We start from the raw sequence: 27,531 nt of genomic DNA, 5'->3' as shown, positions 1-27,531 counted from the left end.
GGAGAGTTCCATTCGCTCACGAACACCACTAGAGCACTCGTGCGTCCTCCATTCTCCAAGCGTCCCCTCTCTGCCTTATTCCGTCACCTCTAACGACACCGGTGGGCGTATTTTTCCCATCGACTTTGAGGCGGGAAACATTCCATTTTCGTGCTGGGACCCCACATGCTAAAAAGGGCCTTGCAAGAAAGAGTTAGCGGCATCCGCTCAGCTGCACATCTCCTCACTGTGGCCTCTCTCATTTTTTCACCCTTTTCACTTGCGGCGTTTTTCGTAACTTCCAGCGATCACGAACTGTGCACCGCCTCGCCCTCACTGCAGCTCGTCTCTCAGCACTCACTGTCTCCTGCAGGCAGCGGCCCTAAGCACCCCCATTTTTTCCTCACCTCCCCCCTGCTCCCCAGAACGGAGAAATGAGCCTTCATCTGGTTGACAGCGACGGTCATCTGGAGGCTGAGAAAAAGCTGACGGAATACCTGACGAGCATTGTGGCACCCAGCGTCTCGCTGAGCCGCGGCTCGGCGACAGCGGACGGTGACTATGGCAACGGTGCGCTGGAGGCAGTCGGTTTGAACTACCACGTCGTTGGCGTCTTCGGGGGACAGAGCAGCGGCAAGTCCACGCTGCTGAATCATCTCTTTGGCACACATTTTCAAATGCTCGACGAGACGGTGCGACGTGGCCAGACAACGAAGGGAGCTTTTATGGCTCGCGCGAACACTGCCTTGGCTGGGTTCGAAGCCAGCGACGTCGCTGTTGTTGCACCTCGGCTCGCCCCCAGCGCCGCGGACCGCAGCTCCCGTCTCAACCATGCTGTTGCTGCTACTGTGACTAATAACACTACAGGCGGTGCGCCGCCCACCGACTCTCCTTTGTTGGTGCTGGACTTTGAAGGCACCGATGGACTGGAGCGGGGCGAGGACCAGTGCTTTGAGCGTCAGCTCTCGCTCTTCGGTCTGAGCATCGCCGACACACTCATCATTAACATGTGGGCTGTCGACGTGGGCCGCTTCAATGCCGCTAACCTGAGCCTGCTGCGCACTATTTTCGAGGTCAACCTGCAACTCTTCAGCCACAGCAACTACGAAGCAGAAGAAAAGCCGACTTTGCTTGTTGTACTGCGTGACTTCACTGAGGACGACCCGCTGCCGAGCCTCACCACGGTGCGTAAGTCCTTCGACACGATTTGGGAGAGCATCACCCGGCCTGCTCAGTTTGAGGACACAAGCATTGATGCCCTGTTCCACTTGAAGTACTATGTGATGCCTCACTACAGGCTGCAGAAGGAGGAGTTCATGGCTTCAGTGGAGACGCTGCGGCGCTGGTTTGGCGACAGCCGATGCTCCGACTACCTCTTCTCCTGCCACTCCATGTTTCGCGGTGTGCCGCTCGATGGGCTGCCGGCGTACCTGACAAACTGTTGGGCGGCAATTCGCACGAGCAAGGACTTGGATATTCCAACACAACGTGAGATGCTGGCGCAGCACCGGTGCAAGGAGGCGAAGGAGCAGGAGCTCATGACGTACCGCGGCTTTGCTCGGGGCTACGAGGACAGGTTACTCCGCGGCGAGATGCTGCTGCGCTTGTCGGAGGTCCTGGACGAGGAGATGGAGACTCGCCTGACCGCTTTTTATCGACAGACAAAGTTGTACAGTAGCGCCGTCGTTGGGCAGTACGCGAATGAGCTGGAGACGGAGCTGGTGGATGCCACGATGCAGGTGTTGAACCGGCTCTCCAAGGCCATCGCCACCGAAGTACTGTCAAACGTCGAGTCGCGTGTGCTGAACAGCGTCGAGGAAAGTCTTCGACAGCTGCTCAAGTCAGCACAGACACTGCCATTCAGTGCAGGCGAGGACTCTAGCGCCACCGAACCTGCGGAGGCGCATGACGCGGACGAGGACGCAGCCCCTCTTCTCGGGGCACAGCGGATGGACTCGGCTGCGTGCCAGAGGCTTGTCCGAGGTTTCTGGCGCACACTCAGCATCCAGGTCAAGGAGGTGGTGGCAGAGGTGGCTGCAATGCCTCCACGCGCCCACCTCTACGGCCGTTATGCCGTCCTCATCGTCCAGGACCCAACGACGCGGCTCAACGTGCTGAACATTGTCACAGACGCGTTCTTCCAGAAGGTGAAGTCGCGCCTGATGTCCATGGCGAACAGTGCGTGCGACACGATGCATAGCGGCTTCGAGCGTAGCCTCACTTACAACAGCGACGGTACCGTCCGTTTCTTCGCCACCACCAGGGGCTTGCAGAAAGCCGTGCCAGCAGCTGTGCAGGCGGGCCTGGTTGTCCTGGGGAGCCTCTTTTACTTCCGGCTGAAGCTGGTGTCGGCGGCGGTCAGCGACGACGACGACCTCGATACCGGTGCGACTGCAGCTCTGCCGCAGAGCCGCTCCGCTCGCCGCGTGAGGCACAATCGATGCCACATCGTGTTCGACGACAACGACGCTGAGGCGGCTTTCTACCTGAGCTACAGCACGCTTGACACTGCCCCCAAATACCCCTGCGACGTTCCTGTGCCGACACTCGACTGCGACGGAGAGGAGGTTGGCGTCGCCGCGGACTGCATCCTGCTCAGCCAACAAGCCACTGTGCGTGCCTACGAGCTCTACAAGCAGAAGTGCGACTTCACGACACAGCTGCAGCTTCGCGCTGCTGAGGCAGGCAACCAACGACTTCCCGCCTGGGTCATTCCGGCCCTCTTTGTTTTGGGCTGGAACGAGTTGCTCTACGTACTCACTTCGCCTGCTCTGCTAGTGCTCGTGGTTGTCATCTGCGCTGTTTTCTTCAGACAGTTTTTCGTGTCTCAGTGGCACGCCTTCGAAGAGACAGGACCAGCGAGTGTCGTAATACCGGCGAGGACAGTGGTGCACACGCTGAGCGCCCTGGTGCGCTCACTGCTTGGCGATGGACAGGGATCTTGTCCGGAGCACGCAGCACGAAACGGCAGCGATGTCGTTGCGTCGGGCGAGAGGGAGATGACCCATGTCAAGGTCACTTCTACACACGCGGATCCGGCACCGAGCAATACAACGGTGCCAACCGCCCAAGCCACGATGCGCCACCGCACAACTCACAAGCTGGACTGAAGAGCCCGTCGCAGCGGCAGGTTTACGGGATAGTTGAGGCTAAGGATCTCTTATGGTGCACGCGTCTAAGCGCGCTGTGTGTGTCCGAGCGTCTGCACGTGCCTGTGACTCTTGTTTCGTCTCTTTTTTCCTCTGTTTCCTCGCTGTGTATGTGCAGATTTTGCATCTCCTCTCGTTTCTCGCGCGGGCCGTGTCAAGTGTACGCGTTCATGAATGCGAGGCGAGGTCAGCGGAAAGAGCGAGAGATGGGGGTGCGCAGGATTGCAATTCGCATGCTGCAGCTGTGTTTTCTTTTTCTTGTTTGACCTTCTTCTATGCTAGTGCTGTTGTCGCTGCCAGTGGGATGCCCTCGTGTAAGCGAAAAGAGGAGATGCCAGCGGCGGTGGTGCAGCCGCTCACACTGTTCTCTCTCCATTCGAGGTGTGGTGAGAATCGCGTGTCCTGCTAGGCACCTCGCCTCCCCTCTCGCTGGGAGGCGTTTAACACCTTGACTATGGGTCATGATAGTGCGTGTGCTAGTTGTGCATTGACATCTCTTTACAGTTATGCGTGAATGCACAGCACACTTCCTTGCCTCTTCTCCCTTCCACTCACTCCGTTTCTCTGCTTCCCTCCTCTCTCCCTCTCTCTCTCGAAGTGGAAATTCGCTTCTCGGACGGTGCGCCACATCCCATTCTGGCGCGTCCGCCCCTTCCTCCTCCTCCTCCTTCTCCTCCCAATCGCTCCCTTATTCCTGCTGCCTCGTCCAGTCACACTGCATCTTTCCCCCTTCCCTTCTATATCCGGCCTCTACCCACCCATCCACGGCCCGAAAGGCACCCCCCTCCACACACACACACACACACGCACGCACCAACGTGTCTGCCACCTCCATGCACAGCACCTACCCGAAGCAGCACTGCGGGTGCGACTTCTGCTGCAGCCGCCGCTCCGTCAACGCGAAGAAGTTGGCGGCGAGCCAGGCAGCCTTTCAGCACAGCAGCGCGATGCAGCGTAACGGCTGCAACTGCGACTGCCACAGCAAGGGGCTGGGTGGCGTCTCGTCCTTCGACCCCGACTACCCGGTGCCGGTCAACCAGACAGCCCTCAACGCCTCCCGCGGGCGAAACGGAGTGCCTGGAGGAAACCAGTACACCATCCGGAACAACTCTACGCGTGTGGCGGGCACCGACGCCTCGCGGAGGGACGGCGGAAACGACTCGATGAAGGAGACGGCGGAGGAGCGTGAGGCCCGTGAGGTGGCGGAGTTGGACGCACTGGAGCGCCTTCTCATGCTGGAGTACAAGGCCCGGACACAGGCGACCATAGAGGCGGAGCGCCTCAAGCGGAATGCCACGAGCGCGACCCCCCGCGATCCGAAGCCTCTGCCGGAGGGCTACTCGAGCAGCTCGACAACTGACAGAATGGGGCACCTGGAGTCTGGTATGGAGGGCAGCTTCAGTCCGGGTACTTGTACGATCCACGAGGCATACGCCATGGCGCATGATTGCCCTGCAGAACCGCCGGTGCAGTGCCATGCGTCTCACCGCCTGCAGGATACGATGAACGACGTGCGCAAAGTGACAGCGGACCCGATCAACACCGGCAACCGCCGCGCACTGCAGAAGCTACTGCACCAGCATGGTATGGCTGAGACGCCAACCAGCGAGAGCGGTGCTGTCACCGGCAAGTCCGCCAGCGGGACCGAGCAGAACGCGTTTGGCTCGTCACTAGCGCAGATCCGTACGAGCTACGCGCACCCCCGCGGCGCAGGTCTTGTCTGGGTGCCGACGGTGCAGTCAGTTTCTATGTCGCAGTCTTCCATGAAGGACTCGAATCCTCCGGTGGTACACAGTAGCATTGCTGCCGGTGGTGGTAGCTCAAAGCGTCCGTCAGTGCTGTCGCCTGGCGCCGCAGCTGCTGTGGCCGCCGAGGCGAATCGAGTGAGCTACGCAGCGCACCACTAACTTTCCCCTCCTCTCGCTCCCCCTCACTTTTCCTCTTCCTTGCTTCGGACCCCTCATCTACTCACTCGAAATATGTCAGCTACGCGCCAAGTGAGGCGCGCGCCCACGAGCAGACACACGCGCTGCCCTCCTCCCTGTCTTTCCTTTCTCTCATGTTTGTTTTGTTTCACCTCTTCTCAGCGAAGCTTGTGAAGGACCGAGGCACGCGCGCACGACTGTGTGTACTCTTTTCTCTCTCTGTTTCCCTGTCTCTCTCTCTCTCTCCGTGTGTACGTACTGTCCTTTGTATGGTGGTGTTTGTTCATGTACCCGCGTTGGCTTGCTCGTTTTTCATTTCTTTTCACGCTTCTCTCTCCCGTTGTTCCTCTTGATGTACTTGCGGGCTTGGCGGTGTGCGTGTCTGTGTTCCCTCATGTACAGCGCACACTGTGCTCTTCTCTCTGTCGCGTTTCGCGCTTCGTCTCTCGTGCGCAGCAAGTCAATCGAAAGCGAAAAAATGGGCGAGGAGGCGTGTGTGAATGGTCTGTGCGCCTGCCAGTGTTGCGAGGAATTGCCACAGCTGCGCTTCGCTCTATCAATGCGCTTGGCACGATATATATGTATGTATATATACTGTACTGCGCAGCCAGCGGGTTGAGTGGCGCCTACGGTGAATGTTGCTGCATGCGTTGCATGTATCGTTCTTCATTCACTGGCCACACGGCGGCGGGTGCAGTCGTCGCAGTGGAATACGCGCGTCTCCCACTATGTTCCTGCATGCAGCCGTCTCCGCATTTTTATAGCTCATCTGTATGCTGTTGTGTATTCCTTACAGGCTGATTCGCTGCTCCCTCCTCCCCGCCACACCGACACTCCCATGTTTCCCATCTGTCTTCTGCAACGTCTTGTAATTGCCGTCGCCCTCATTCTGCATACACACACCCGCACACTCCGGCTGCACTACTCACCAGTGCATCTCTGCTGTCCCTTCTGCCACGTAGCACACACCCTGTCCATCTTACTCCCCCCCACCCCCTCAAAGGACGTCTTCAGCAGCACTGCGCTTCCTTCTTGCTAGAAATCGTTGTCTTCCTCCTTCCCCAGCTGCACATCGCTCTCTCTTCCTCTCCCTCCGAAAACGATGATCCGCGACCAGTCCCATGCTTACTGCCAGTGCTCCTATTGCACGCAGCAGCCACAGGAGAAGTCTTTCAACGCTGGCGCTTCGATGCGGGCTGCTATGGAGGCGCTAGACCGCCCTGGTCTGTGTAAGGATGAGCTGTACATGAAGAGCCTCCACCAAAGTCTTCGCGCCAAGGCGTTCCTGGACAGCTCGAAAAATGCTTTCAAGTTCATTCCGGATGAACAGCTCCTGAGCAGCCGGAAGCGCCGTGAGGCGAAGGAGATGGCGTTGGCGGCGGAGCTGGTACCGGTGCGTCGCCGTGACCGTCTGCAGGAGCTGGTGTTGCTGGAGCACAAGAACCGCCTGCGCGAGGAGGCGGCGCTGCGTGCGGAGCGGCGTGCCCTTGGCCTGCCTGAAGGGGAGGAGGAGGAGGTGTCGGCACCGCACTCTGAGTCCTCGGCATCCACGCGACCGTCGTCAAAGGCGTCGTTGCAGCAGCGTCTCAGCAGTGGTGCCGCAACACCGGCGTCCCGATGCTCTGCTGCCGACGACCTGCACGTCATGCTGAAGAACATCAAGGACATTGTGGACGAGGACCCCGCCGCCTCCTCAGACCCGCTGAGCCGCGAACAGGTGTACAAGCTGCGGCAGCTGATGCACACTCAGAAGAAGAAGACGCGTGAAATGAGGGACAGCTGTGAGCATCAGCCACACGTTTGCAACCACTGCCTGGATGTGAACGTGCAAGCGCGTCACCTCAGCGCCGCACCGCACGGCTCCGTGGCGTTCGGCCTGACCGGAAAGGTTATCAACCCGGAAGAGGGCATCAAGTTTGGCACCGACATGCAGCGCGACCTCGATGGGACGTTCAACGCGTCCAAGGTTGATCCCGCCGCGGTGTCTGGCAAGACGAGTCACCTGAGCAGCTACAACGCCCACCCGTACGGTACTGGTATGGTGTTCCTACCGGTGGAGTCCCAGAGCAGAAGAGGTCGAAGTACCGGGGACAACCAATCCACCCGCTTTCGCGCCACCTTCAACAACAACATTGGCCGCGAGGAGCCGGTGGAGGAGGAGCTGCAGTTCCCTGGCAGCACGTACAACGTCTATGATACCGGTTTCGCGAAAGAGGCGACGCCGCAGACCGCAGCCAAGGCCAGCAAAGACGAGCGTACCGTCAAGATCGACACGGCTTCCTCCAACGAGAGCTCGCAGACCGGGGCAAACGAACCGAGGACTGCCGCCGCCCCGGAGCAGCCGATGTACAACTCTTCGGCTGCGATGTGGATGACGACAAACCAGGATCGCGAGCTGGACATGAAGCGCTTTATGGAGTTTCAGCAGAAGATGAAGATGAACAGCAAGCGCGTGTATGCGGAGACCGCCAGCCGCTCGACCAAGCCGGTGCCTACGTAGGAGAGTGCATCTGACGCTGACGTGGTCTCTCCTGTTAGACTCTAAGTGCGCCAGCTGTTCCCCAGTTGCGGCGGAGAGGAGTGTGGAGGGAAAGAATAAAAGAAGGACGTAACTTCGAGAGACGCATTTGTGCGTGCGTACTTAGGCCTGAGGATGAGAAGGGCAGTTGTCGCTGAGTGGATTTTCAGTGCTGTATGGAGGACGAGAAGCTGTTCGTGGCCACATTACCTGCCCACAAGTGTCCAGCACCCCTCCCCTCCCCTCCCCTCCGCTTCACTTCGCAGACCCACAAATACGCAGGTAGTCGACCAATGGGAGAGATTTGTTGTCACTTTCTCCTCGTCTCTCTCGCCCGCATTGCGCGCTCTCTGCATCTCCTTCAGCCACGGAGTGTGCGGACACCAGAGTGCACCACCCAAACAAAAAATCAGCCCTTTTTTTGTTTGTTTGCAGGCCGCCGACGCGACTTTTTCCCAGTCGTTCTTTCTTTGTTTTTTATTTTCTTCTTCATTTCTCCTTCGCTCTTTTTTTTTTGACGCATACGCACGACTCGCTCGCGCTCTCGCGCGCCGTCGCTCCACCTGCTCCTACTCCTCTTCTCTTACTTCCTCTCCCCTAGCCGACACTTCTCCACGCTCACGCGCTGCGGTCTCGACAGTTTGAGCGCAGCGCGTGATATGTACATAGCAGGGGCTCGTATGTGGCCGGGCGTGTACGTGCGCGTGTGCCCGAAATCTTGTTGCTTTGTAGCATCGACCCTTCCTTGTTCTTCTCCATCACCTCCCCCGGCTCTGTGTGTGTGTGCCTGCGTGTAATGTATAGATACGGCCGTGTCACATCGATTCCACTCTGTGTTTCTCGTTCGGCTTCTTTCTGCGTCCCCCCTAGTGTATCGGATGTGGTGTGGAGACAGCGAGAGGGAGAGCGGGCGCCACAGACGCTGGCCAGTTTGTTGGCTTGACCCTTTTCACTCTTGTACGCCGCCTCGACCTTTTTTTTCCTTGCTTGCTCACCTGTTCTCTCCTCTCCTCCCTCCGTCTCCCTGGGAATGGTCTGAGGCACTGCCGACTCCCCCACCCCCCTCCCGCCTGCCAACCACAAAAAGAGGACGAGAGCACTGTAGTGCATGCACCACCTGTGCCTCTTGCTTGCATTGTGCTCTACTTCCTCCCCTCCTTGCCAGCGCCAGGCAGCACATGTGTAGTCATTTCCTCTGCATTTTCATCATCCCCACAGAGCGGTGGAGAACCAGGTAGGTGGCTGGAGCAGCGGCGTCTTGGTTGAGACGCAAAAGGGGTGTATCTACACAACCCGCCGCAGCAGCCCCCCCGCCAAGCACGTTGCATGAGAGAGTTTCAGGGGAGGAGAGGAATGCACACGTGCCTCATGCCTCGGTGGCGTATGTGTTCCACAGCACTTCTGTTGTGCCCCTTTTCGACTCTCATGAAACTCCTTCACTGGTGCGCGCTCTTGCGCACATGTGCGTGGTACGCTCATGGGCATCTGTGCAGTGTATCCTTCTCTCCTCTCCTGTCCCTTTTCTTCTTCCTTCTTTTTGTTTTTGATTCTCCAGCATTTCTTCTGCCGCAGTGGCGAGGGCTCTCATCGGGTGTTCTTAGCTGCGAGAGGTTGTGTGCATAATTGAGGACGCCCACGCATACAAGGGAGAGGGTGGCGTTTGAGTCCGGTGGTGAGACGACGCAACACGGGTCGGCTTGCAGGCGGATTGTTTCTCTCTTTACTTTTCTTGAGCGTGTGCACGTCTCTCTCGCTCTCTGACACGCACCACCTTTCTCACTGCTGCGGTCTTTGGGCTTCACACTTACATGTATCGGCAGAGGTCCTCCCTCTGCCCCTGTGGTTTCGCTGAGGAAGTCAAGGAAACCGACAAGGTGACGGGGAGGAGCCGTTCCCCGAATAGTATTCTCTTTTTGTTTTGTTCTCTTCCACGCGGCGACCAATACCGTTTGCACTTTTCCCTCCTCCCCTCCGCTCGTTTGCCAAAATGTTCATAAAGGCGAAAGCCGTAGACAAAACCAAAGCCGCTGCGTTCGATCGCGGCCACTTCGCGCTCAGCTCAGGAGTAGCACTCGCAGAGCTGCCCAAGCGGTCCTATTACTATGAGGGAGAGCGGCGCGACACCGAAGTGGACGCGGCGAGGTCTGGCTCATCGTCGTCCTCGGTTTCGAGCAGTCGCTGTTCCAGTCCAAACACTGTGAACTCGCAATGTCGCGCTGCCGTGTCCCGACCGAATCAAGGCAGTAGCGAGAGCGACGGGGACATGAGCGATGATGAGGAGGTCGTTCGACGCGCTCGTGCGGCAACGCAGGCGCTATTCAGAAGCTCGCGGCCAGCGAGTGCGGCAGTTTCGAACTTTGCCCGTTGTGAAGGCGTCTGGATTGCTGCGCCACCGAACGCACGCCTGGAAAAGTACCTGCGGGGGAGAACGTCATTCTCGCTGCCTATCCAGCAATCGGGACTGACCGCTTCTGCGCCAACACCAAGCTCATGTCCCACAACGGTGTGGGGTACTTCCAGCAGTACTGAGAAAAATCTGTCCCAGCCACAGAAGGGGGACTACCACAAAAACCACATCCCTGAGGCATCTTCAACTCCCAGCGATGTCTCTGGCGTCGCCAATAACGCCTCCATTGCGTCGAGAATTCTTCCATCCGCAATGGAGCGAGCACTTCAGTGGCACACAACCAATTCTGAGTTTCAGCAGCTCATGACTCTCCTCGCACAAGATGTGCAGCGCGAGCAACACGATGACTTGCCACCCGCTGCGGTTAGTGTGGCTAACCCATCTGCTGAGAAGGTGTGGCCGCAGTCTCTGACGTCTTCCTCAATCACGAGGCCAACTTCAACCCGGACGTACGCTCCACCGTCGCGAGCGTTCGCAGCGCTGGAGGACAAAGCGCTGGAGCAGCTCTACGAAGACTGGTGTCTGCAGCGTGGCAGGGACGACGAGGAGGAGGGGAACGGGGGGCATGCATCCGGTGACACAGCCGCCATCGCTTCTAATGTGTTCATTGCGGCAGACCACCGCGCCGCCGCTTTCTCCGTCGCTGCATGGACGGCGCATCAGTCGTCTTCCACATTGCTGCGACAGGACAGCGCGGCGATGAGTGGTGTTGGGACTGCGGCTTCCTCGCATCGCGTTTCTGACGCCCCCTTCACGTGGGAAGAACTTCTCCAAAGTGAGGTAACCCGCCGTAACACCCGTCATGCCCCCGCGTACGGTCTGGGAAGCAGCGCGATGCTGAGCAATCCAGCTGCGCTAGCTGACCAGGCAACTCGCGGCCTGCAGCGCTTTCTTCAGTCCGTGGCTTGCGTGGAGCGACTCGTGTGTGATAGTCGCTTCATGCGTAGCGTGGCCATGTTTCTCTACGAGCATCACAAAGTCTTCCTGCCCCACTATCGCCTCGTCGCCACCCCGCCAAAAGCCGCACAGGACGCGGCGATCAGCAACGAAGGTGAAGACCTCCATGTAGACTTCTCGGCGCATGTGGGTGTAGAGCACTCACACGCAGAGCACCACGTGTACGAGGAGTTCGGAGAGCGCGTATCAGCCGCACTGCTGTCGGTGCTGACTTACCACGTGCCTGGCTTTGACGAGGCCGAATTCGTGGAGGCCCTGTACGACACGCCAGCCACCTGCGTGACGACGGAGGACGCAGGAGCTGCTTCCGTGGATGGCCCAGGGTTTGGAGGTTTACAGAATGTCCTGTCTTTTCCCGCGTGGCGCCTGCTGCTGGCCATGAGCGGATTCGAGAGTTTCTTCCTGTGGATAATGGATTACATCTACGAAGAGTATGACCTTGACAGCGGAAGTGAAGGGGACGCGCCGTCAGTTGCTGTGGCCGGCGTGCGTGGTCTGCGTGCACTTATTCGGTCTACGTACAACCGCCCAGCCGCAGCGAGCGCAGATGACATGCCCGACGTTGATATGCAAAAAGGCGCTGTCCCGCCGAGTGCGACGAGACAGCAGGAAACGCCGCTGCACACGCCAAACCCTCCAGTGTCCGCTGACACGAGTGACTCTCTCGGGCCTCGTCCCGCGTCGGAGCCTCAGCATTCTTCCCTGCAGCCATCTCCCTCGACCCCACGTCTGTCGCACACACTTCCCCCCTCTGCTATGGCAGCACTCTCGGTGCGCGCCTCGCTTCTCTCAAGCGAACGGGGCAGTGGTGCGCGTCTGCGCAAGTTCTTCCCTACTCCTCCCGCAAGCACCGAAAAGGCAAGCGGTGGACTGAATGACATCGGTGTCCCGCCCTATCGCAGGCGGGAAACCACGTATCCTGGAAGGGACCTTCCTCCCATCACGCCGAAGGCTAACTCGATGATGTCAGCCAGTGGCAACATGACAGCGAGGTTTGGTGAGCTGTCGTCTTCGGCAAGTGACGTGGGGTCAGCGCCACCCCCGCTGCGGAGCGAAAGAAATCTCGAGCAGCCTTCCGTGGCATCATCGACCCACGCCTCCACGTTCTCCACTCACGCACAAGCACAAGCGGTGCACCCCCTTGCACTGAATACTTCCACAGGGGTGCCTCTCCAAGTAGCAGATGTGTCCACCGCACAACGCGGAGGCACCACCCGCGGCAAACCCCGTTTCTCCTCCCGCCCACACACTAAGGCTAGCACCGCGCAGAAACAAAAGCCGCAGATTCCTCGGTTGAACCGCTGAAGGAGAGCGTGACGAGAGTCGCCGATGCACCGATACCGTGCGTTACCTCCCTCTTCTCCCTCTACCCGCTGTCTTCGATCTCCTTTGCTCCCGCTTGGTGGGGAAGGAGGCAGGGCTAAAGTCCTAAATCTTCTTCTTGTTCTTTCTTGACACTTTAATTCTACACTCTCATGACAGGGGACGGACGCCCCAGCGCTGGCCTCAGTGTCGAGTGGGTCCCCTCTTCCTCCTCTCACTCTGCGGGGGAGGGGGGGGGGCCAGGCAACCACCCCGCCCCCCTGCCGAGCCGCTTCTGGTGGCGACAAGGGTCAGGCACCTAGGACGTGGGGAGGGGAGCCCGAGCGCCGCATCGCACCACATGCCGACAGCCCAGTCGTGGATGGCGATGCGCCGGCGCGACCTGCGACCGCGAGGACGCTTGTGCCATCCGTGTGCTAGACAGAGTGCCAGCGCGACTCGAGCGGCACCCCACACCCGGGGCTTCGCTGCCTGCTGGTGTGGGGAGCCTGAGCGTCACCCCGAGGGACGCGCCGCGGGGGCGGCCGGCATGGTGGGCGCGGCTGCGAGGCGACCTGCGGAACGGGGTGTGTGGGTGGGCAGAGTATGAGCCTGAGGCCGTGCTCGGGTGGCTGGGTTGGCGCACTGCTGTACCGCGTGCATGCTGCTGCTTCGCAGCACGCGATGGGCCTGCGACGAGCTGGGGGGTTTTGAGTGGAACTGGAGCTCATGTTGTATGACCGAGAGTGGACTTCTTGGGAAAACGTTCGGACCAGCTATTGCTTGGCTCATGGAGATCAAATGCCTAGTGGTACGCTGCCAGCTTGACGGAGTGTGCACGGATTTCCTCATCACCACTTCTTTCTAGGAGACAGCACATGCGTATTGAGGTGCAGCGAGAGAGAAGCGGCACGGGGGCGGCCTTCCAAGCAGCGTGTGCGCGTGTGCGTCTGTCCCCCTGTTTGCGTCGCCCTCCCTCCGTTTAGGTTCGTTGAGCCGCAACACGCTCGCCCAAACGCCGCAGCTTCTTTCCTTCTAACGGTTTCCAGCGCTTTAGAAAGTGCGCGCCTATTGTTTCTCTGCCGCATGTGCAAACCTCTTCATCTCGTCGGTTGTGCTCCGACCTCTTATTTTTCTTTCTCCCATCGCTCTCACTTGGTGCGTCTCATGTGGGAGGGCGGGCCCACTGCCAAGCTGTCTGCTCCCTCTCTAGTCTTCTCTCGCTTCCCCTTCCTCTGCCCACTCGCCCATTTTCACGGTGGGCTGGCGTGTGGGGGCTTCGTGGGTGAGGCAGGCTGCCATACATACCTGTACATACACCCAGGCTCTCTCAAACACCCACCGACACACACCCACACAGACATACACGAACGCACTGCTTCTGCACGTTGACGACGTGTGGTCGCCATGCCCAGTAAATGGGCAGAGGTCGATTCAACTGCATAAAAAATACTCAAGCAAGCCGTACTCCAGAAAAACGTGGGAGATGCCCAGCGAAAGTCACCGTCGCACTTCGTCGGTGCACACTTCTTCTTCCCATCGGAGCATCATTGAAGCACGTGGCGTGCCAGAGTTTGATCGTGAGTATGCGCGTCAATTGAGCATAGCCAAGCGCGGCCGCAGCGACAGCGTGAGGAAGTCTCAGCCCTCCGCCCCGGTGCCAGAGTCGCTGCCAGAGAATCAGCTGTATGACTCGGCAGCCCTGGCGGCCTCTCGCATTAAAGACTACGTAGTGACGCACGTTACACCGCCTCGCATTCCGCACTTGAGCAGCAGCAGTCGCACTAGCGAGCACGGAGGCAAATCAATCGGCTCATCCAAGGCGGAGATGGCGCGCGAGCACACGTCGCCGGTTCTTCCAGCACCGACCACGGGTGAGGAGGTGGAAGGGTGTTCAGTGTCGTTGCCTCTCACGTCTACGCGTCGCGGCAGCTCCTTCGATGACACGGAGGCCCCCATGGCAGCAGCGATAAACGAAGGCGAAAATTTATTGCTTTTCTTAGCCAAACAGGCGCTTGTCATCGGCGCCGTGTTTTTTGCCGTACTCTGCGCTGCTGCCTTTGTTGTGTCGTCATCAGCCGACTACAACCCATCATACTTCACTTTCACCGGGGCCTCGTTGACGCCGCGGCCGCGGATGCGCGACGCCGCATTCGCCAGACGGGGGTGGCTCAACCGACTTGTGCCTGAGTTTCCCCGTCAGGCGGCGCTGCATATACGTCGAGCACTGTGGCACGTGCTCAGCTACATTGGTGTTCCAGGTGTATTCCGCTCCATTGGCTCGATGCTAGTAGTCCCTAAGGCGTACATTTGGGATCCTGCGCAGGCGATGCTGCCGCGCATGGATCAACGGGTACATCCAGCGCTTCGGTACATCTTCTCGAACGTGAAAGAGAGCGGCGAGGAGTGGGGCCTCGCCACCGTTACCACTCTCGCTGCGTCGGTGGCGCGTTCCCTGGTGCAGCTCGTCGTCGAGCCTCTGGTCATTGTCAGCCGAACCATGCAGGCGCTGTATAGGTGGGTTGGTGGACCTACAGCCTTCTCTGCCACACTGAAGCCACTGCATGTGACCTCTGGCAACACGTCGTCTGCTGTGGCTGCGGCGAAGGCGAACTGCATCCCCATCCCCACGCGCGCCGCATCGACGACGTTGCTCTCGTTGTGGAGACCGCTGCACTCGCTCTGGGGAGTGTTCATGTCTGCTGCCTCCTCTCTCGCTGACACATCGGCGCCGTGCAACGAATCCACCTTGACAGCGAGAATAACGAACGCGCCGACACCTCCTGATAGATCTACACCCTCTCCCATGATCGAGAAGACACCGCCGAGCACGTTGGTAGACGTGACCCCACCTGTCGTTGCTGCTCATGTGGAAGTGCAAACAGCGCACACACACCGCTTAGAAGGCGCGCTTTGGCCGTCATTTCTGGATACGCACCGTCACGAGATGGAAAGCTTGGCAAGGGATGATGTGTGGGAGCTGCTACGAGGTGACGGCGACGCAACGCGGGAAGTCGAGGTGGCGCTGCGCGCTGGCAGCCTCGTGATGGACATTGCCATAGTGTCACAAACGACTGTGAGGAACTCTCTGCAGCCGGCAGGCGGCGACATAGAGAAAGCGACGGGGGATCCGGAGGCAAGGCGTCGTGCTCGGAGGGCCGCCATAGATGCTCAGCTGCAGCAGTGGCATTTTCCTCGCCTGCGGGCCTTCTACAACCGCACCGAGTCAAGCGCTGAGGCCCAGAGGGCGTGTTCAGCAAGCACTACCACCACCGCTGCCGCGTGCGAGGGCCGTCTGACGGAGTGCCAGCAACAGAGCATGTCGATCCGGCGTGAGGTGGAGCGCAAGCTTCACAGTTGCATGAGCAACGCGAGAAAGTTGAAGCAGTCGTGCGCGGCTGCGAGTGAGGAAGCGGCTAAGGAGATGAGCGCGCAGCTTCGCAAGCGCAGCGATGAGCTCACTAATTGTCTTGCGAGTCTGTCACAGTCCACGGCTGATCTCGCCGAGCAGGAGAGGCGTGCGGGGCTGCTCGAGCGAGAGAGTCATAAGTCCCAGGTGGCGCTCGCAGCTGCTCGACAGGCGGCCGCCGGTGCTGCCGTTGTTTCTGCTGGGAGTCTCAGTAACCCTGAGGCGGTGCAGCAGCAGTGCACCGCGAACTTGGCGACTGCCGTGAAAGAGTGTGAGCAACGTGTGCGTGACACCCGCTGCTCATCAGACGCCGAGCATGCAAAGCAGTTGGCCTTTCTCAAGGAGGAATGCGCCAATCAACGCAGCGCGATGGAGAAGGCGCTGATGGAGAAGACCAAGTTAGCGGTGCTTCAGGCGGAGGCGGAGTGCAGCGAGCAGCTGAACAAGAAGGTGGCTGCATTCAACAAAAGTGCTGCTAGTGCTCTTGTGCATCACCAAGAGGCACTTGCAGCCGCCAAGGCAGAAGCTGAGAACCGCGTGGCTGCCTGCGCAGATGCTGCCGAGCAGGCCCGAGTTTCCTTCAGTGCCGAACAAGCGCAGTTGAATGCCTCCTGCGCGGCACAGCTGCTGAGCATTCGGCTGCAGTGTGAAACAGCGGAGCGCTGCGCCGCAAAACTGGCAACGCTAGGCGAGGATGCGCGCCGCGCAAGCATTGCTGCGGTGCAGAAGGCCGAGGCGGCATGCATGGTGCGCCTTTCCAGGGATTTATCCACGCTCAACAGCAGCGCGACGACGGCAAAGTGGCAACTGCAGCAGGAGCTAAAGGCAGCCAGGCGGGAGGCCCTGCGAGGCGCTACCGCGTGCGAGAAGTCAAAGCGGCAAACTGAGGCGGAGTGCGGGATGGCGCAAAAGCGCTTGCGCGAGGAGTGTGATGCGCAACTTCGCAAGGCGCGCAAGAGCAGCACCGCGGTGGCCCAACAGGCACGGGCTGACGAACGTGAAACACAGCAGCGTATTTTAGCGAACCGCTGGAGGCTTGAGGTGGAGCGAATAACAGCGCAGTGTGCGACTACCACTCAAGCAGCTGTCAATGAGGCTTCCCAGCTATTGACTGAGAAGCATGCAAAGGCACAGGAGGAGGCCGTGATTGAGGAGCGGCGACGCATAGCGACGCTGCTCCTTCAAAAAGAAAAGGTGTGCCGAATACAAAGTGAGGCGGTGTTGAAGCTCCACCAGGGACAACTACGTGATCTTGACGGTCGACTGGCCATCTGCACGGCGCAATTCCAAGCAGCCGAGGAGGCCCACCAACAAGCGGTGCAGAGGGAGCGGCAGACATTTCACACCGCGGTGGCTGACAGTGCAAAAGAAGCGTGTTTGGAGGTGACGCAGCGCGATGTGAATGCCTGTGCCGACGTGCGCATGGCTGTCGAGGAGGAGCTGCACAGGTTACCAGTCAATGTGAGCATCACTGACGCCTTCACACGGATGCTCAAGAGCACCGTTGAGCCAGGGGGACTCACGTGGAAGTTCAGCGGGACATCAGTGCATGCACTAAAGGGCGGCAATATTGCAGCCGCTGGTAGGCGTCAGGCGCGCTTCCTCCCGTCTCTCCGCGCGTTAGGCATGCTTTTCGGAGCGGTAGCTTTTGCCTACGTTCTGGCGAAGTGCCCTCTGGGCTGCAGCTTGTCCGATGTCATCATTGCTTGCCTGGCCGCGCTCCGAGCAGCAAACGAGGCTACGATGCCGCTACACCTGCCAATGCTGAAGTCGTGGTTGAGGGGGTGTCGCTCTAGGCACTGCGGCAGTTTGCTCGCAAACGGCGAGGCACCTGTGACGTGGGATGTAGTGGGGGCTTGCATGGCGAACAGCTCGGAGGCCCTTCTTGCTTGGCACTCTGCTTGCTGCACCATCCTATTAAAGCAGGAGACGCACGATCTGAGAGGGAGACAGCACCAAGCGAACGGGTGCCAGACCACGCCGGCGACGGATGCGCTCACCCCACTCTCCGAGAGGGAGCTGGACGGCGCGCAGGCCCTATCCGCCTCCCACAGCGCTCCCGGCGTGAGTCTCGTCTCGGCCCCCACCTTCCCCATCACGCATGAGGACGCCGGGTGGTTGCCACAGCTGCATGCCACTTTTGTCAATGGTTACTACCACATGTTGGAGATGTACTACGTGGATTTACTCAGCTCTGTGGCGAGCCGTGAATTGGCGGAGAGTCAACTGCAGGAGGTGGAGTCTGTGGCGACTCGACAGGCTATAGAGCTGCAGAAGCAGTCAGCGGTAGTGGAGCAGCTCAAGGAGTCTCTCGCGGATAAGGAAAGGCTCCCGAGCACCTCAATCATCGAGGACAGCCTAGTCAAGGCTGAACGACGCGCTGCAGCGCAGGAAGAAACGATCGCCTTCCTCGAGAAGCAGCTGAAAACTTGCAGTGACGAGCTCGACAGAGCCCGTGGTGTGGTACACACGCCAGTGCCGTCTCTGTGCATCATGGCTGAAGATGCAGTGGTGACCGGACCGGAGAGCTCGGCGTCGCAACAGGTGCATTCCCTGCAGGAGTTAGCTGACGGTAGCGCGGACGGCGACTCCATCAACGCCTCCAACTTCTCTAACCTGGAGAGCGGACTGGTCCCGCACCGAGATGCTACGCCGCCGCTTCCGGTGAGTTCGCTGGGAAACCCAGTCTTTCCGTCTGCCACTAAGACATCGACGATGGTGCGCAATCCCGACTCCACGCGGCGCTACCACAGGTTGAGGTGGGACGATGATGTGGACCTGATGTGACGCCGGTGCGAGACGGCGTATTGGCCTTGGGAGGGCGAAGGGGAGGGGGGGGGTCGCATGCGTGATTAAGAAGAGTCACGTGCGCATCGAGGCTCCCCACTTCATCCGAAGGTGCGGTGACTGAGCGCTTCCGCCTTCTTCACCACGTTCGCTGAAATATGCAGTAGGTGTATGTGCGTGTGCGTGCGCCTGACCAGCCGTGGTGAGGAATGCTGTTTTGTCTCTCCTATGGCGGCCTTGTCCGTATGTCATCCACAGGCGGTCGCTTCGGCTTTGCTGCACGCCCTCACCCCCCCTTCCCCCCCCTCTTGTCCGTAGTTAGCCTAAAGAAGGAGGGCGGAGGGTGGGGGACGGACGGCCACAGACGGACACAAGTGACCCGCGGGACGGGGCGGTCGTGTCACTCTTTCTCTCTCTGTGGAGCCGAATCGGAGCTGACATTTGCATCGATGCGCGCACACGCTCCTCTCGTCTTGCGCCTTGTCAACGCTTTCAATGTGGAAGGCCGCAAGCCGTTCGCAGAGGGCCGCTGCCACTCCATTCTCGTCATCTCATGTGGCCCACCGCCTGTCTTTTCTCCATTGAACGACGACCCCTTTTTTCTTTTGTGTTTTTCACGCGCTTTTGATGACGGGGGACGGACATACCCCAGCGTGGCATCAGGGCCCAGTGCCCCTTCCTCTCCAGGGGGGGCCAGGCAACCACCCCGCCCCCCTGCCGAGCCGCTTCTGGTGGCGACAAGGGTCAAGCACCTAGGACGTGGGGAGGGGAGCCCGAGCGCCGCATCGCACCGCATGCCGACAGCCCAGTCGTGGATGGCGATGCGCCGGCGCGACCTGCGACCGCGAGGACGCTTGTGCCATCCGTGTGCTAGACAGAGTGCCAGCGCGACTCGAGCGGCACCCCACACCCGGGGCTTCGCTGCCTGCTGGTGTGGGGAGCCTGAGCGTCACCCCGAGGGACGCGCCGCGGGGGCGGCCGGCATGATGGGCGCGGCTGCGAGGCGACCTGCGGAACGGGGTGTGTGAGTGGGCAGAGTATGAGCCTGAGGCCGTGCTCGGGTGGCTGGGTTGGCGCACTGCTGTACCGCGTGCATGCTGCTGCTTCGCAGCACGCGATGGGTCTGCGACGAGCTGGGGGGTTTTGAGTGGAACTGGAGCTCATGTTGTATGACCGAGAGTGGACATGTGGAAAGAAAAAAGCTTCTCACGCGCACAGTGACTTGCTGAGTACCTTGCGTGGGTGTCTGGGACTCTGCTGCAGCACAGCAGGTAAGGAGTGACAGGGGTTACCCTGAACTTTCTCTACGAATGATGCCTACCCATGTCCAACAGCCTTACATTCCCTTTTTCTTGCGTCATTCGCCTTTCACCATCCGACAAAGCATGCGCGAGTGGTCACCCCTCCGCAATATTCCAAGCCCACGATGTGTGCCTGGGCGTTTGTACGGACATGTAAGCCTGTTACTGCTCGATGCCTCGGCGCTGTAGAGTGATCGTGACCCTTCTTCACTGTCGTACGCGTATGTATGCCGCTTTTTGTCTGTTCTCGGCTTTCTCTCGTTATGGCGTTTTCAGGAGTGCAAGGTGCCAAGGGGGCTTCCCGCGCATCAGCGAAGCGTCAGATCGCGGCGAAGGGCATAGCGGCGGCGCGGCGTGTTAAAGGTGTTACTGCCGCCTCTCCCTCAAACACTGCAGCCAAGCTGGCTTCCGCCATGTCTACCAAATCAACGTCAGTGGTGGTCGAAGATCACCCTATTGGTCCAGTTGTACACACTGACAGTCGCGTGCTACTTTGCGGGACCTTTCCTCCGGTTAGGAGGAACATCCACTTCTACTACCCGAACCCTAACAACGACATGTGGAAGGTGCTTGGATTGGTTTTCTTTGATGATGCTGATGCTTTTTACACTCTTGCTGGTTGCACTTCCCCGCTACTGTCATCGTCGTCTAAGCCATTGGGTGGCCTTGCCGTCACTCGGGCACTGGATGAGGCGCGTATCTTGCACTTTGCTGACTCTCAGCCTGTCGGCTTCTTCGATGCCTGCCGACGAGTTCGCCGTCGCCTCGGCACCTCTGCAGATGAAAACATCGAGGCGCTCGAGCGCACGGATGTGGTGAGGGACGTCCTCTTGCACACCCCTCACTGTGCAGCCATCATCGCAACCAGCACGCTGGCCCTCACGTTGCTCCTAGACGATCTGTCAGCTCACGGAACATTTCGTACGAGCGGTGAGGCACCCATGGAGGCTGTCCTCAAGACGCGGCAGGGCAAGCCCAAGTACAATATTCCACCTGTAGGGGGAAAGCTGAAGTGGGTGCCGAGTGAGGCGTGCATCTTCCGCAGTGCTGTCTGGATTTACCGAGGGCCGTCGACTTCACGGGCACTGCCGCTCAGTCTTGAGGAGAAGACGGAACACTACCGCCGTGCAATTGCCATGCACCTACTCCTTCCGCTGGCGAGCGCACCTGCATCTGTGGCGGATACTTAGTTCGAAGGGACAACGAGGAAAGGGCGGTACATGCAATCCTCTCACACCCTTGAAACACCTTTCTCTCTCTCGCTGAACATCCTGTACGCTTTTTTCTTTTCGTTTTGGCATGATATTCACGTAGTGCGTGTGCGTGGCTTCCCCTCTATCGCACTCGTCGCGGGCGCCAGCTCACCGCTCTCTCTCTCCCCTGCTCGACCCCACAGTCATATTTGCTGGTTGCGCTCTCTTTTCGTAGGACTCTTCCGCGCTATGCCCCCTTTGTCCTCTTAAAGACGCCTATGCCCTTCATCGCCGCTGATCTCTTCGCTCCCACGTACTGCTCGCGCGCACATACACCCAGCAAGAACGACTTCTTCACTGAGCTCACATGCGTTGCACGTGTGCGCGTTTTACCATGCGAAACACAGCGCTCTCAGCGTGATGCTTTCCGAGGTGTGTGTGTTTCGTAACGTTTGCCAGCATCATTTGCTGTGGATGTCGTGTCTGTCCGAGACTCTTCCCCCTTCGCCTCTATCCTCGTTAACGTCTCTCTTTTTTTTTTCTCTCTCTCTCTCTTGCGGCATACTCCTCGACTTCCGACTCGCCCACTTCTTTTTTTTGGGCGCCTCAACCCAACCCCAACCGTAGAAGCGGCAAGTCGGATACCCCAGTCCCTCTCCCCCACCACTCTGTGCACGCCTGCTGCCGCATCACATCACATCATCATTCGTTTGTGAAGCTCAAATCACCGTGACAGGGCGTCAGCACTCCGACGACACACCACCGCTCCACCGCTGTTGTCACCGCCGACCACTTCTTACAGTCTCCTCGTGGGCTTTTTTTTTGTTCGGCTTTTCATGCTCTCTTCGATCTGCCTCCTGTTCCGTTAGTCGAACTACAAAACCAACGACTTCCGCGTGCGCAGCGACGTGCGTGTCAGTTACGCGGTTGTTTCCCGTGCATTATCCCGCGCACTCTTTCGTTTGTACTCGCCCAGTCGCGCCCGCTGATATCGGGGCTCTTGGTGGGCTGTTTGGAGTAAGCGTTGCCTGCGCATCATAGCCTCGCCTCCCCTTGACCCTCCTTCTGCCGCCTTATACGCGTGCACGTACGGGTCAATTAAGAGTGCCGCACTCATGTCTCTTTTCGTGGCAAACACTCTCGAGCACGAGGGGCAGGTGAAGAAAAGCCTCATCGCTGCGCACAAGTGCAAACCGCTTCTCGCCACCGTGTGGGTGAATCCGCCCTCAGTGCTTATCACGAATAATGAGGGTGATACGCTGGCACCGGTGACAGAGCCGGTCGGCTCGACGGGACGGACACAGCAGCCGACGGCGTTGGCGTGGCACCCCAACGAGGCGCTTCTCGTGATCGGGTGGAGCAACGGGACAATGAGCCTATGGGCGATGCCATTGGCAAGCAGCCTAGCTTTAGGCGAAGACGACACCTCAGCAGCCACAAGCAGCGCTGTGCAGCTCATCGCGGCACGGGCGGCTACGCAGAGTGACGTGGAGGGCGCGGTGCACGAACACGGCGCCGGTGCAGTGCTGGCCGTGGAGTGGTCGACGCAGGGCCTGTACCTCGTCTCCGCATCACAGCAACGCCATGTGGTGATGTGGGCGCTGGAGCAGACTGACACCGAGACGGGCGTCAACTTTAAGCTGAAGTCCCTGTGGTCCGTTCAGGCGAGCGAGTCGGTTGTGCGCATCATTCACGTTCCTGGCCACGCCGCCTACCCTTCAATGACGGTCAATGCGCACAATGGCGCTTCCGCTGCCGCTACTGCAGAGGGCGACGATGATGACATGAGTTTTCTTCTCGCCGACGGCAGCACCTCGGTGGCGGCCATCAACGAGGAGCAGCAGCTTTTTCCATGCGTAACGCAGCAGGAGGCAATTGTGTCGGTGCTTTACGACCCCGAAAGTCGTATCCTCATTACACTTAGCACCAGCTACATGATTGAGGTGTATCGGATAAGCGAAGACATCAAGGGTACCTCGACTCTGCGGCGCAAATTATTCACCACCCCTACCACCGCTGCCGCGACAGGCGAGCAGATTGCCATGTCAATGGTGTGGGCGTCACCCGGTGTCGTGGCCTTTGGCGGCGGCGACGATCGCCTGCGCGTTTTTGGCATCTCAAGCGAGTCGATGGATGTGCTGTCGCTCCCGCAGCCGGACCTCCACGTGTCGTGCTTGGCGACCTACACCACGAAAGGCATCATGACTGTCGGTACTGTGGAGGGCGTTCTGGTGGTCTTTCAGCGCCGCGCCGCGTGCCTTCCACCAAGCGGTCATGCCCCAGCGCTGAGAGAACCGGCGGCTGTCTCTTCCCTGTTCGCTGCGGCTGCCAGCGTAGCGAGCCAGTGGGAGGCGCTGGCGATACACCAGGTTGGCAAGTTTGTTGACCGAGTCGTCTTCACAGCTCTCGGCGACATGGCGTTGTGTCGTGGTGGCTCGGAGTTGCAGGTGCTGCACGAGACCATCCGCAAGCGTTCCTGGGACGGGGTTGCCGCCGCGACGCAGATTTCGGCGGACATGGTGGTGATTGAGAGTGTCACGGGGTGCCAGTGCCTGCTGCGCAGCAAAGGCAGCGTGCGTGGGCTGTCAATCGCGTTCCCCAACATCGCCCTCTGGAACGGATCGCAGATCGATCTCTACGCCATCAACGAGGCCACGTCTGAGTTCACCTTGGTGAACTTTGTGCCGACGATGAGTCCCGCCTTTGCCATGCACCGTGACGGCCTCATCTACGTCAAGGGCAATCGTGTTGTTTTCGAGACGATGCAGCTCGCTCCCATTGCACAGATGACCTTCACCGCGTCTGAAGGTGTGCCAGTGATCATCGATATCATGAACGACTACCTCGTCGCGGTGTCGTCCAAGAAATACCTGCGGCTTGCCCGTGTCTCGTCGCGCGATTTGCAACAAATTGGGCCCGCTCGTCCACTGACGTTTTGGAGTGCATCACAGCCAACTGCCTCGGACTCCGCCAGCGGTGCATCAGCAGCGGCGCCATCTGTCGCCAAGGACGCCAAGGCGCTGGAGATATCGGTCGCTGCGGCGCGTGTGAACGCACAAGGTCGTCGAGTTGCCTTGATGACCAGCCTTGGCCCCCTCGCCCTGCCTGATACGCGCGTTTGGGTGTACGACTCTGACACCGACAAGATGTCATCGTTTGACTTCTCTACCCGCAACGAGATGCCAAACTCAGTCTACTGGAACACCCCGGAGCCGAACACAAGCACTGTCGGCGAGTTTGAGTACATTCTCCTTGCCTGCGAGACGCACCAGGTTCACAAGGAGGAGAAGACGGCACCAGAAGAGGTGATGACGCCAAAGGCCAGTGTGGACGGCATCAACGCCGACAAGAGCCACGATCGCCCGGCCGGGCAGGAGAACCTTCCTGAGGCGTTGCCGAACATGGAGAACTACGCGGAGAAGAAGGCTAAGCTGGAGGAGGCGCGCCGCGGGTCAGTTGGTGCCACGAACTACGTTGCCCAGCGCGCGCACAACATCGTCACGCTGTTTGCGACGCACCACGGGCTGGTTGTGCAGAACGTCGCGTCGATGCGGCGCTATCAAATATGCCTGGTTGGCCTCACCATTCCCGACTTCCTCCTCGCCTCTGTGAAGATCAACGGCAATCCGAGTGCTGCGGAGGACTATGTGATTGAGCAGAAGCGGCTGCGCGACTTTGAGGGACTGAAGTCGGACAAGGACGTGGCGGTGCGGGAAGCGTTGATGAAGTTTAGCTACTATTCGACCATTGGCAACATGGACGAGGCGTACCGGTGCGTCAAGAACATCAAGAACCCGGCGGCGTGGCAAGGGCTGGCTCGCCTGTGCGTGACGAGCGGACGCCTCGATGTGGCGGCGGTGTGCTTGTCTACGATGGAGGACTGCGTCGCCGCACGTGCCTTGCGGGAGGCACGAGAAGACTACCCCGATGATCAAGGTGTGCAGTTGGCGGCGCTGGCACTGGGGCTGGGCATGACTGAAGAGGCGGAGGAGCTACTGCGCAAGTCGAAGCGCTATGATCTGATGACCGATGTGTACATGGCGTGGGGCAAGTTTGAACACGCCCAGCGTCACACCGAGCGCTTCGACCGCGTCCGCATTCGCCCGGTAGCGTACAAGTACGCACAATTTATGGAGAGCCTGCAGAACATGGATGCCGCCATTATGTGGTACTACAACGCCAAGTGCGCCGGCACTGATGTGCCACGCATCTTCTTCCAGACAAACCGCATGCACGAGCTCCGCCAGCTGATGGTGACACAAAGCCAACCGCTATCGCCGTCGGCCAGCACCAACGGGTCGACGGAGCAGTCGCTGCATGACGAGCGGCAGTCCGTCTTTGCCGCCATCTTCCCACAAAACCGTGACTTGTTGCTGTGGTGGGCGCAGCACAGCGAGCGGCGCCGTAATGTGCAGGAGGCGCTGCGCTTTTACCACGCCGGCGAGGACGTGTACAACATTGTTCGAATTCTGTGCTTACTGACACCACCAAAGCTGGACAGTGCAGTTCAACTGGTGAGTAAGGAGATTGACAAGGCGAGGACACGCTTCCAGCAGCAGCAGGCCTTCGCCGCCGCACCGGCTCGCCTCGGAGACAATGAGCAAGGAGAGCCTGATCCAGTGGGTGCCGCGTACTTTGTGGGGCAGCTGTACGAGCGACAGGGCGACGGGACGCGGGCGCTGCAGTACTACCAGGCTGCCGGCGCATACCGTAGTGGTGTTCGCGTCGCGTGGCAAGCGGGGCAATATGGCGTCGTAGTGAATCTGGCGATGAAGAGCTCTGACGAGCGACTAATGCTGGAGATGGCGATGGCGCTGGAGAGGCAGCAGGCGTACGACAAGGCAGTGCAGCTGTACCGCCGCATCGGCGCCGTGCAGTGTGCCCTCGACGCCTGTGTGCGGGGCGGTCTGTACGAGACCCTGCACGAGGTGAGCACCGACTTTGCCAGCGGGTCCACCGATCCGGCCGTCTTCCTTGGCATGGCGGACCATTTCCAGAGCGAGGGTGACTACCAGAAGGCGGTGGAGATGCTCCTCTTTGCGAAGCATTACGATGAGGCGCTAAAGCTTTGCGAGACGCGTAGCGTCACCCTGACGGAGGAGATGGCAGAGTCTATGACGAGCGACGTTGGCAAGCTGTCCATGGAAGAGAGGCAGGCGCTACTACGGAAGGTGGCACACATCGCCAAGGATCAGGGCAGCTGGTCCTTGGCGTGCAAGAGGTACACCCAGGCTGGCGATCGTGTCAAGGCAATGAAGATGCTCATGCGTGGGGGTGAGACGGAGAAGGTCATCTTCTTCGCAAACCATTCACGCAACACGGAAATCTACACCATGGCGGCGAACTTCCTGCAATCACAGGGCTGGAGTACTGACGCAAACATTTACAAGAGCATCATTCTCTTCTACACAAAGGCAAAGGCGTGGATGAGTCTGCTCGTCTTCTACGAGTCGTGCGCGCAGCTGCAAATCGATGAGAACCGAAACTACCCCGAGGCGCTGCGTGCGCTGGAAGACTGCATCAGCATGGTTGAAGGCGGGCCAGCAGGCAAGGCAAGCATTGGCAACGAGAAGGTGGAGCAGCTGAAGCGGCGTGCCGAGGTACTGAAGACGTTCGTGAAGGCGCAGAAGACGGTTGACTCGATGGTAGCTGCCGACCGTGGCTCTGTCGCGGAGAAGGCAAAGGCGGAGAGCGTCATTGCCTCTTGCTCTGACATCATCAAACGCAGCCGTCCTGCCAGCCAGGATCACCAGCTCATACACGACGCCCTCCGCATTGGTGACGTGTTTGCCCTCATGGTGCGATTTTACTTTGACAAGCTCGGTGAACCGAACAACGCATTGAAGGTGATGGAAAGTATGCCCAAACACGGCACCGATCCACAGCTCTTCATCGAGATGGACTACATGGAGAGGGTCTGCCAGGCCAACGGCAAGTCGCTTGCTAATGTGCTGCCTGGCATGATGGCGGGCGGCACTCATGGGGCGGGGTGGGAAGGGGATCGCAATATGGGCACCGACACACGACGATCCAGTGTGATAGATGAAGTGGACCGGGCTGCTTAGTCCAGGTGACAGCGTGGCAATGTGTCTCCCAGCTCCTCCTGCGTGGCAGGGACCCACACAGGCTCCTCCGTAGCACCACGTCTCTGTGTTTTTTTTTTGTGTGTGTGTCAGCACATCTGCACATGCGCCTTGTGCAGGTGTGCGTGTTGGAGGAAACAGAGGAGGGAGAGGGGCATTTTTTTTGCTGTTGCTCCCCCCTTGTCTTTCCCTCTCTTGGCGTGTGCGTGCTTGTTTGTTGTCGTGCTGTCATAGCTGTTTCTATTTTGGTTTTCGGGTTCGTTTCTCTCCTTTCCTCGCCACCGTCATCGTCCGCCTCTCCGCCAGTCCTATGCCCAGGGCTGGCTGGTTTCGATGGTGGCAGAGGCGACAGACACCTTCCGTGTTATCGAACCGCAGCTTCCTTATCTCGACATGTCTCTCTCTCTTTCTCGGATGTAGAACAAACAGCAGCAAACCATCAAAGACGATCGAAAGAGTTGTTGTCCACACACACGCACATGTGCGACGACACGCTGACCAGAAAGCGGCAGGCGTTCGCT

At 59.3% G+C, this 27,531-nt stretch overlaps 7 protein-coding genes across 7 annotated transcripts, besides 2 other annotated features; all 7 read left to right on the top strand.

Moving 5' to 3' along the window:
* Window positions 1–413: 413 nt before the first annotated feature.
* On the top strand, window positions 414–3,089 carry LPMP_320400 (hypothetical protein; the record flags this gene model as incomplete). Its single annotated transcript, XM_010703425.1, has 1 exon — window positions 414–3,089. The coding sequence occupies one exon, from the start codon at window positions 414–416 to the stop codon at window positions 3,087–3,089; it is 2,676 nt and encodes an 891-aa protein (XP_010701727.1).
* An 872-nt stretch (window positions 3,090–3,961) lies between these two features.
* Window positions 3,962–5,035, top strand: LPMP_320390 (hypothetical protein; the record flags this gene model as incomplete). The annotated part of the gene is made up of 1 exon (XM_010703424.1): window positions 3,962–5,035. The coding sequence occupies one exon, from the start codon at window positions 3,962–3,964 to the stop codon at window positions 5,033–5,035; it is 1,074 nt and encodes a 357-aa protein (XP_010701726.1).
* Window positions 5,036–6,155: 1,120 nt separating this feature from the next.
* On the top strand, window positions 6,156–7,553 carry LPMP_320380 (hypothetical protein; the record flags this gene model as incomplete). Its single annotated transcript, XM_010703423.1, has 1 exon — window positions 6,156–7,553. One exon carries the CDS (start codon window positions 6,156–6,158, stop codon window positions 7,551–7,553), a length of 1,398 nt encoding a protein of 465 aa, XP_010701725.1.
* A 2,005-nt stretch (window positions 7,554–9,558) lies between these two features.
* LPMP_320370 (hypothetical protein) lies at window positions 9,559–12,240 on the top strand (the record flags this gene model as incomplete). Its single annotated transcript, XM_010703422.1, has 1 exon — window positions 9,559–12,240. One exon carries the CDS (start codon window positions 9,559–9,561, stop codon window positions 12,238–12,240), a length of 2,682 nt encoding a protein of 893 aa, XP_010701724.1.
* Window positions 12,241–12,410: 170 nt separating this feature from the next.
* Window positions 12,411–13,001: a repeat region.
* Window positions 13,002–13,723: 722 nt separating this feature from the next.
* Window positions 13,724–18,433, top strand: LPMP_320360 (hypothetical protein; the record flags this gene model as incomplete). Its single annotated transcript, XM_010703421.1, has 1 exon — window positions 13,724–18,433. One exon carries the CDS (start codon window positions 13,724–13,726, stop codon window positions 18,431–18,433), a length of 4,710 nt encoding a protein of 1,569 aa, XP_010701723.1.
* Window positions 18,434–19,060: 627 nt separating this feature from the next.
* Window positions 19,061–19,634: a repeat region.
* Window positions 19,635–19,961: 327 nt separating this feature from the next.
* Window positions 19,962–20,924, top strand: LPMP_320350 (uracil-DNA glycosylase-like protein, putative; the record flags this gene model as incomplete). Its single annotated transcript, XM_010703420.1, has 1 exon — window positions 19,962–20,924. One exon carries the CDS (start codon window positions 19,962–19,964, stop codon window positions 20,922–20,924), a length of 963 nt encoding a protein of 320 aa, XP_010701722.1.
* A 1,118-nt stretch (window positions 20,925–22,042) lies between these two features.
* Window positions 22,043–26,992, top strand: LPMP_320340 (hypothetical protein; the record flags this gene model as incomplete). The annotated part of the gene is made up of 1 exon (XM_010703419.1): window positions 22,043–26,992. One exon carries the CDS (start codon window positions 22,043–22,045, stop codon window positions 26,990–26,992), a length of 4,950 nt encoding a protein of 1,649 aa, XP_010701721.1.
* Window positions 26,993–27,531: the final 539 nt, after the last annotated feature.

The sequence above is a fragment of the Leishmania panamensis genome (assembly GCF_000755165.1).
Source record: "Leishmania panamensis strain MHOM/PA/94/PSC-1 chromosome 32 sequence".
Classification (NCBI taxonomy): Eukaryota; Euglenozoa; class Kinetoplastea; order Trypanosomatida; family Trypanosomatidae; genus Leishmania; species Leishmania panamensis.
The sequence above is the reverse complement of the archived record's forward strand: the minus strand, read 5'-3'. Positions and strand labels throughout refer to the sequence as shown.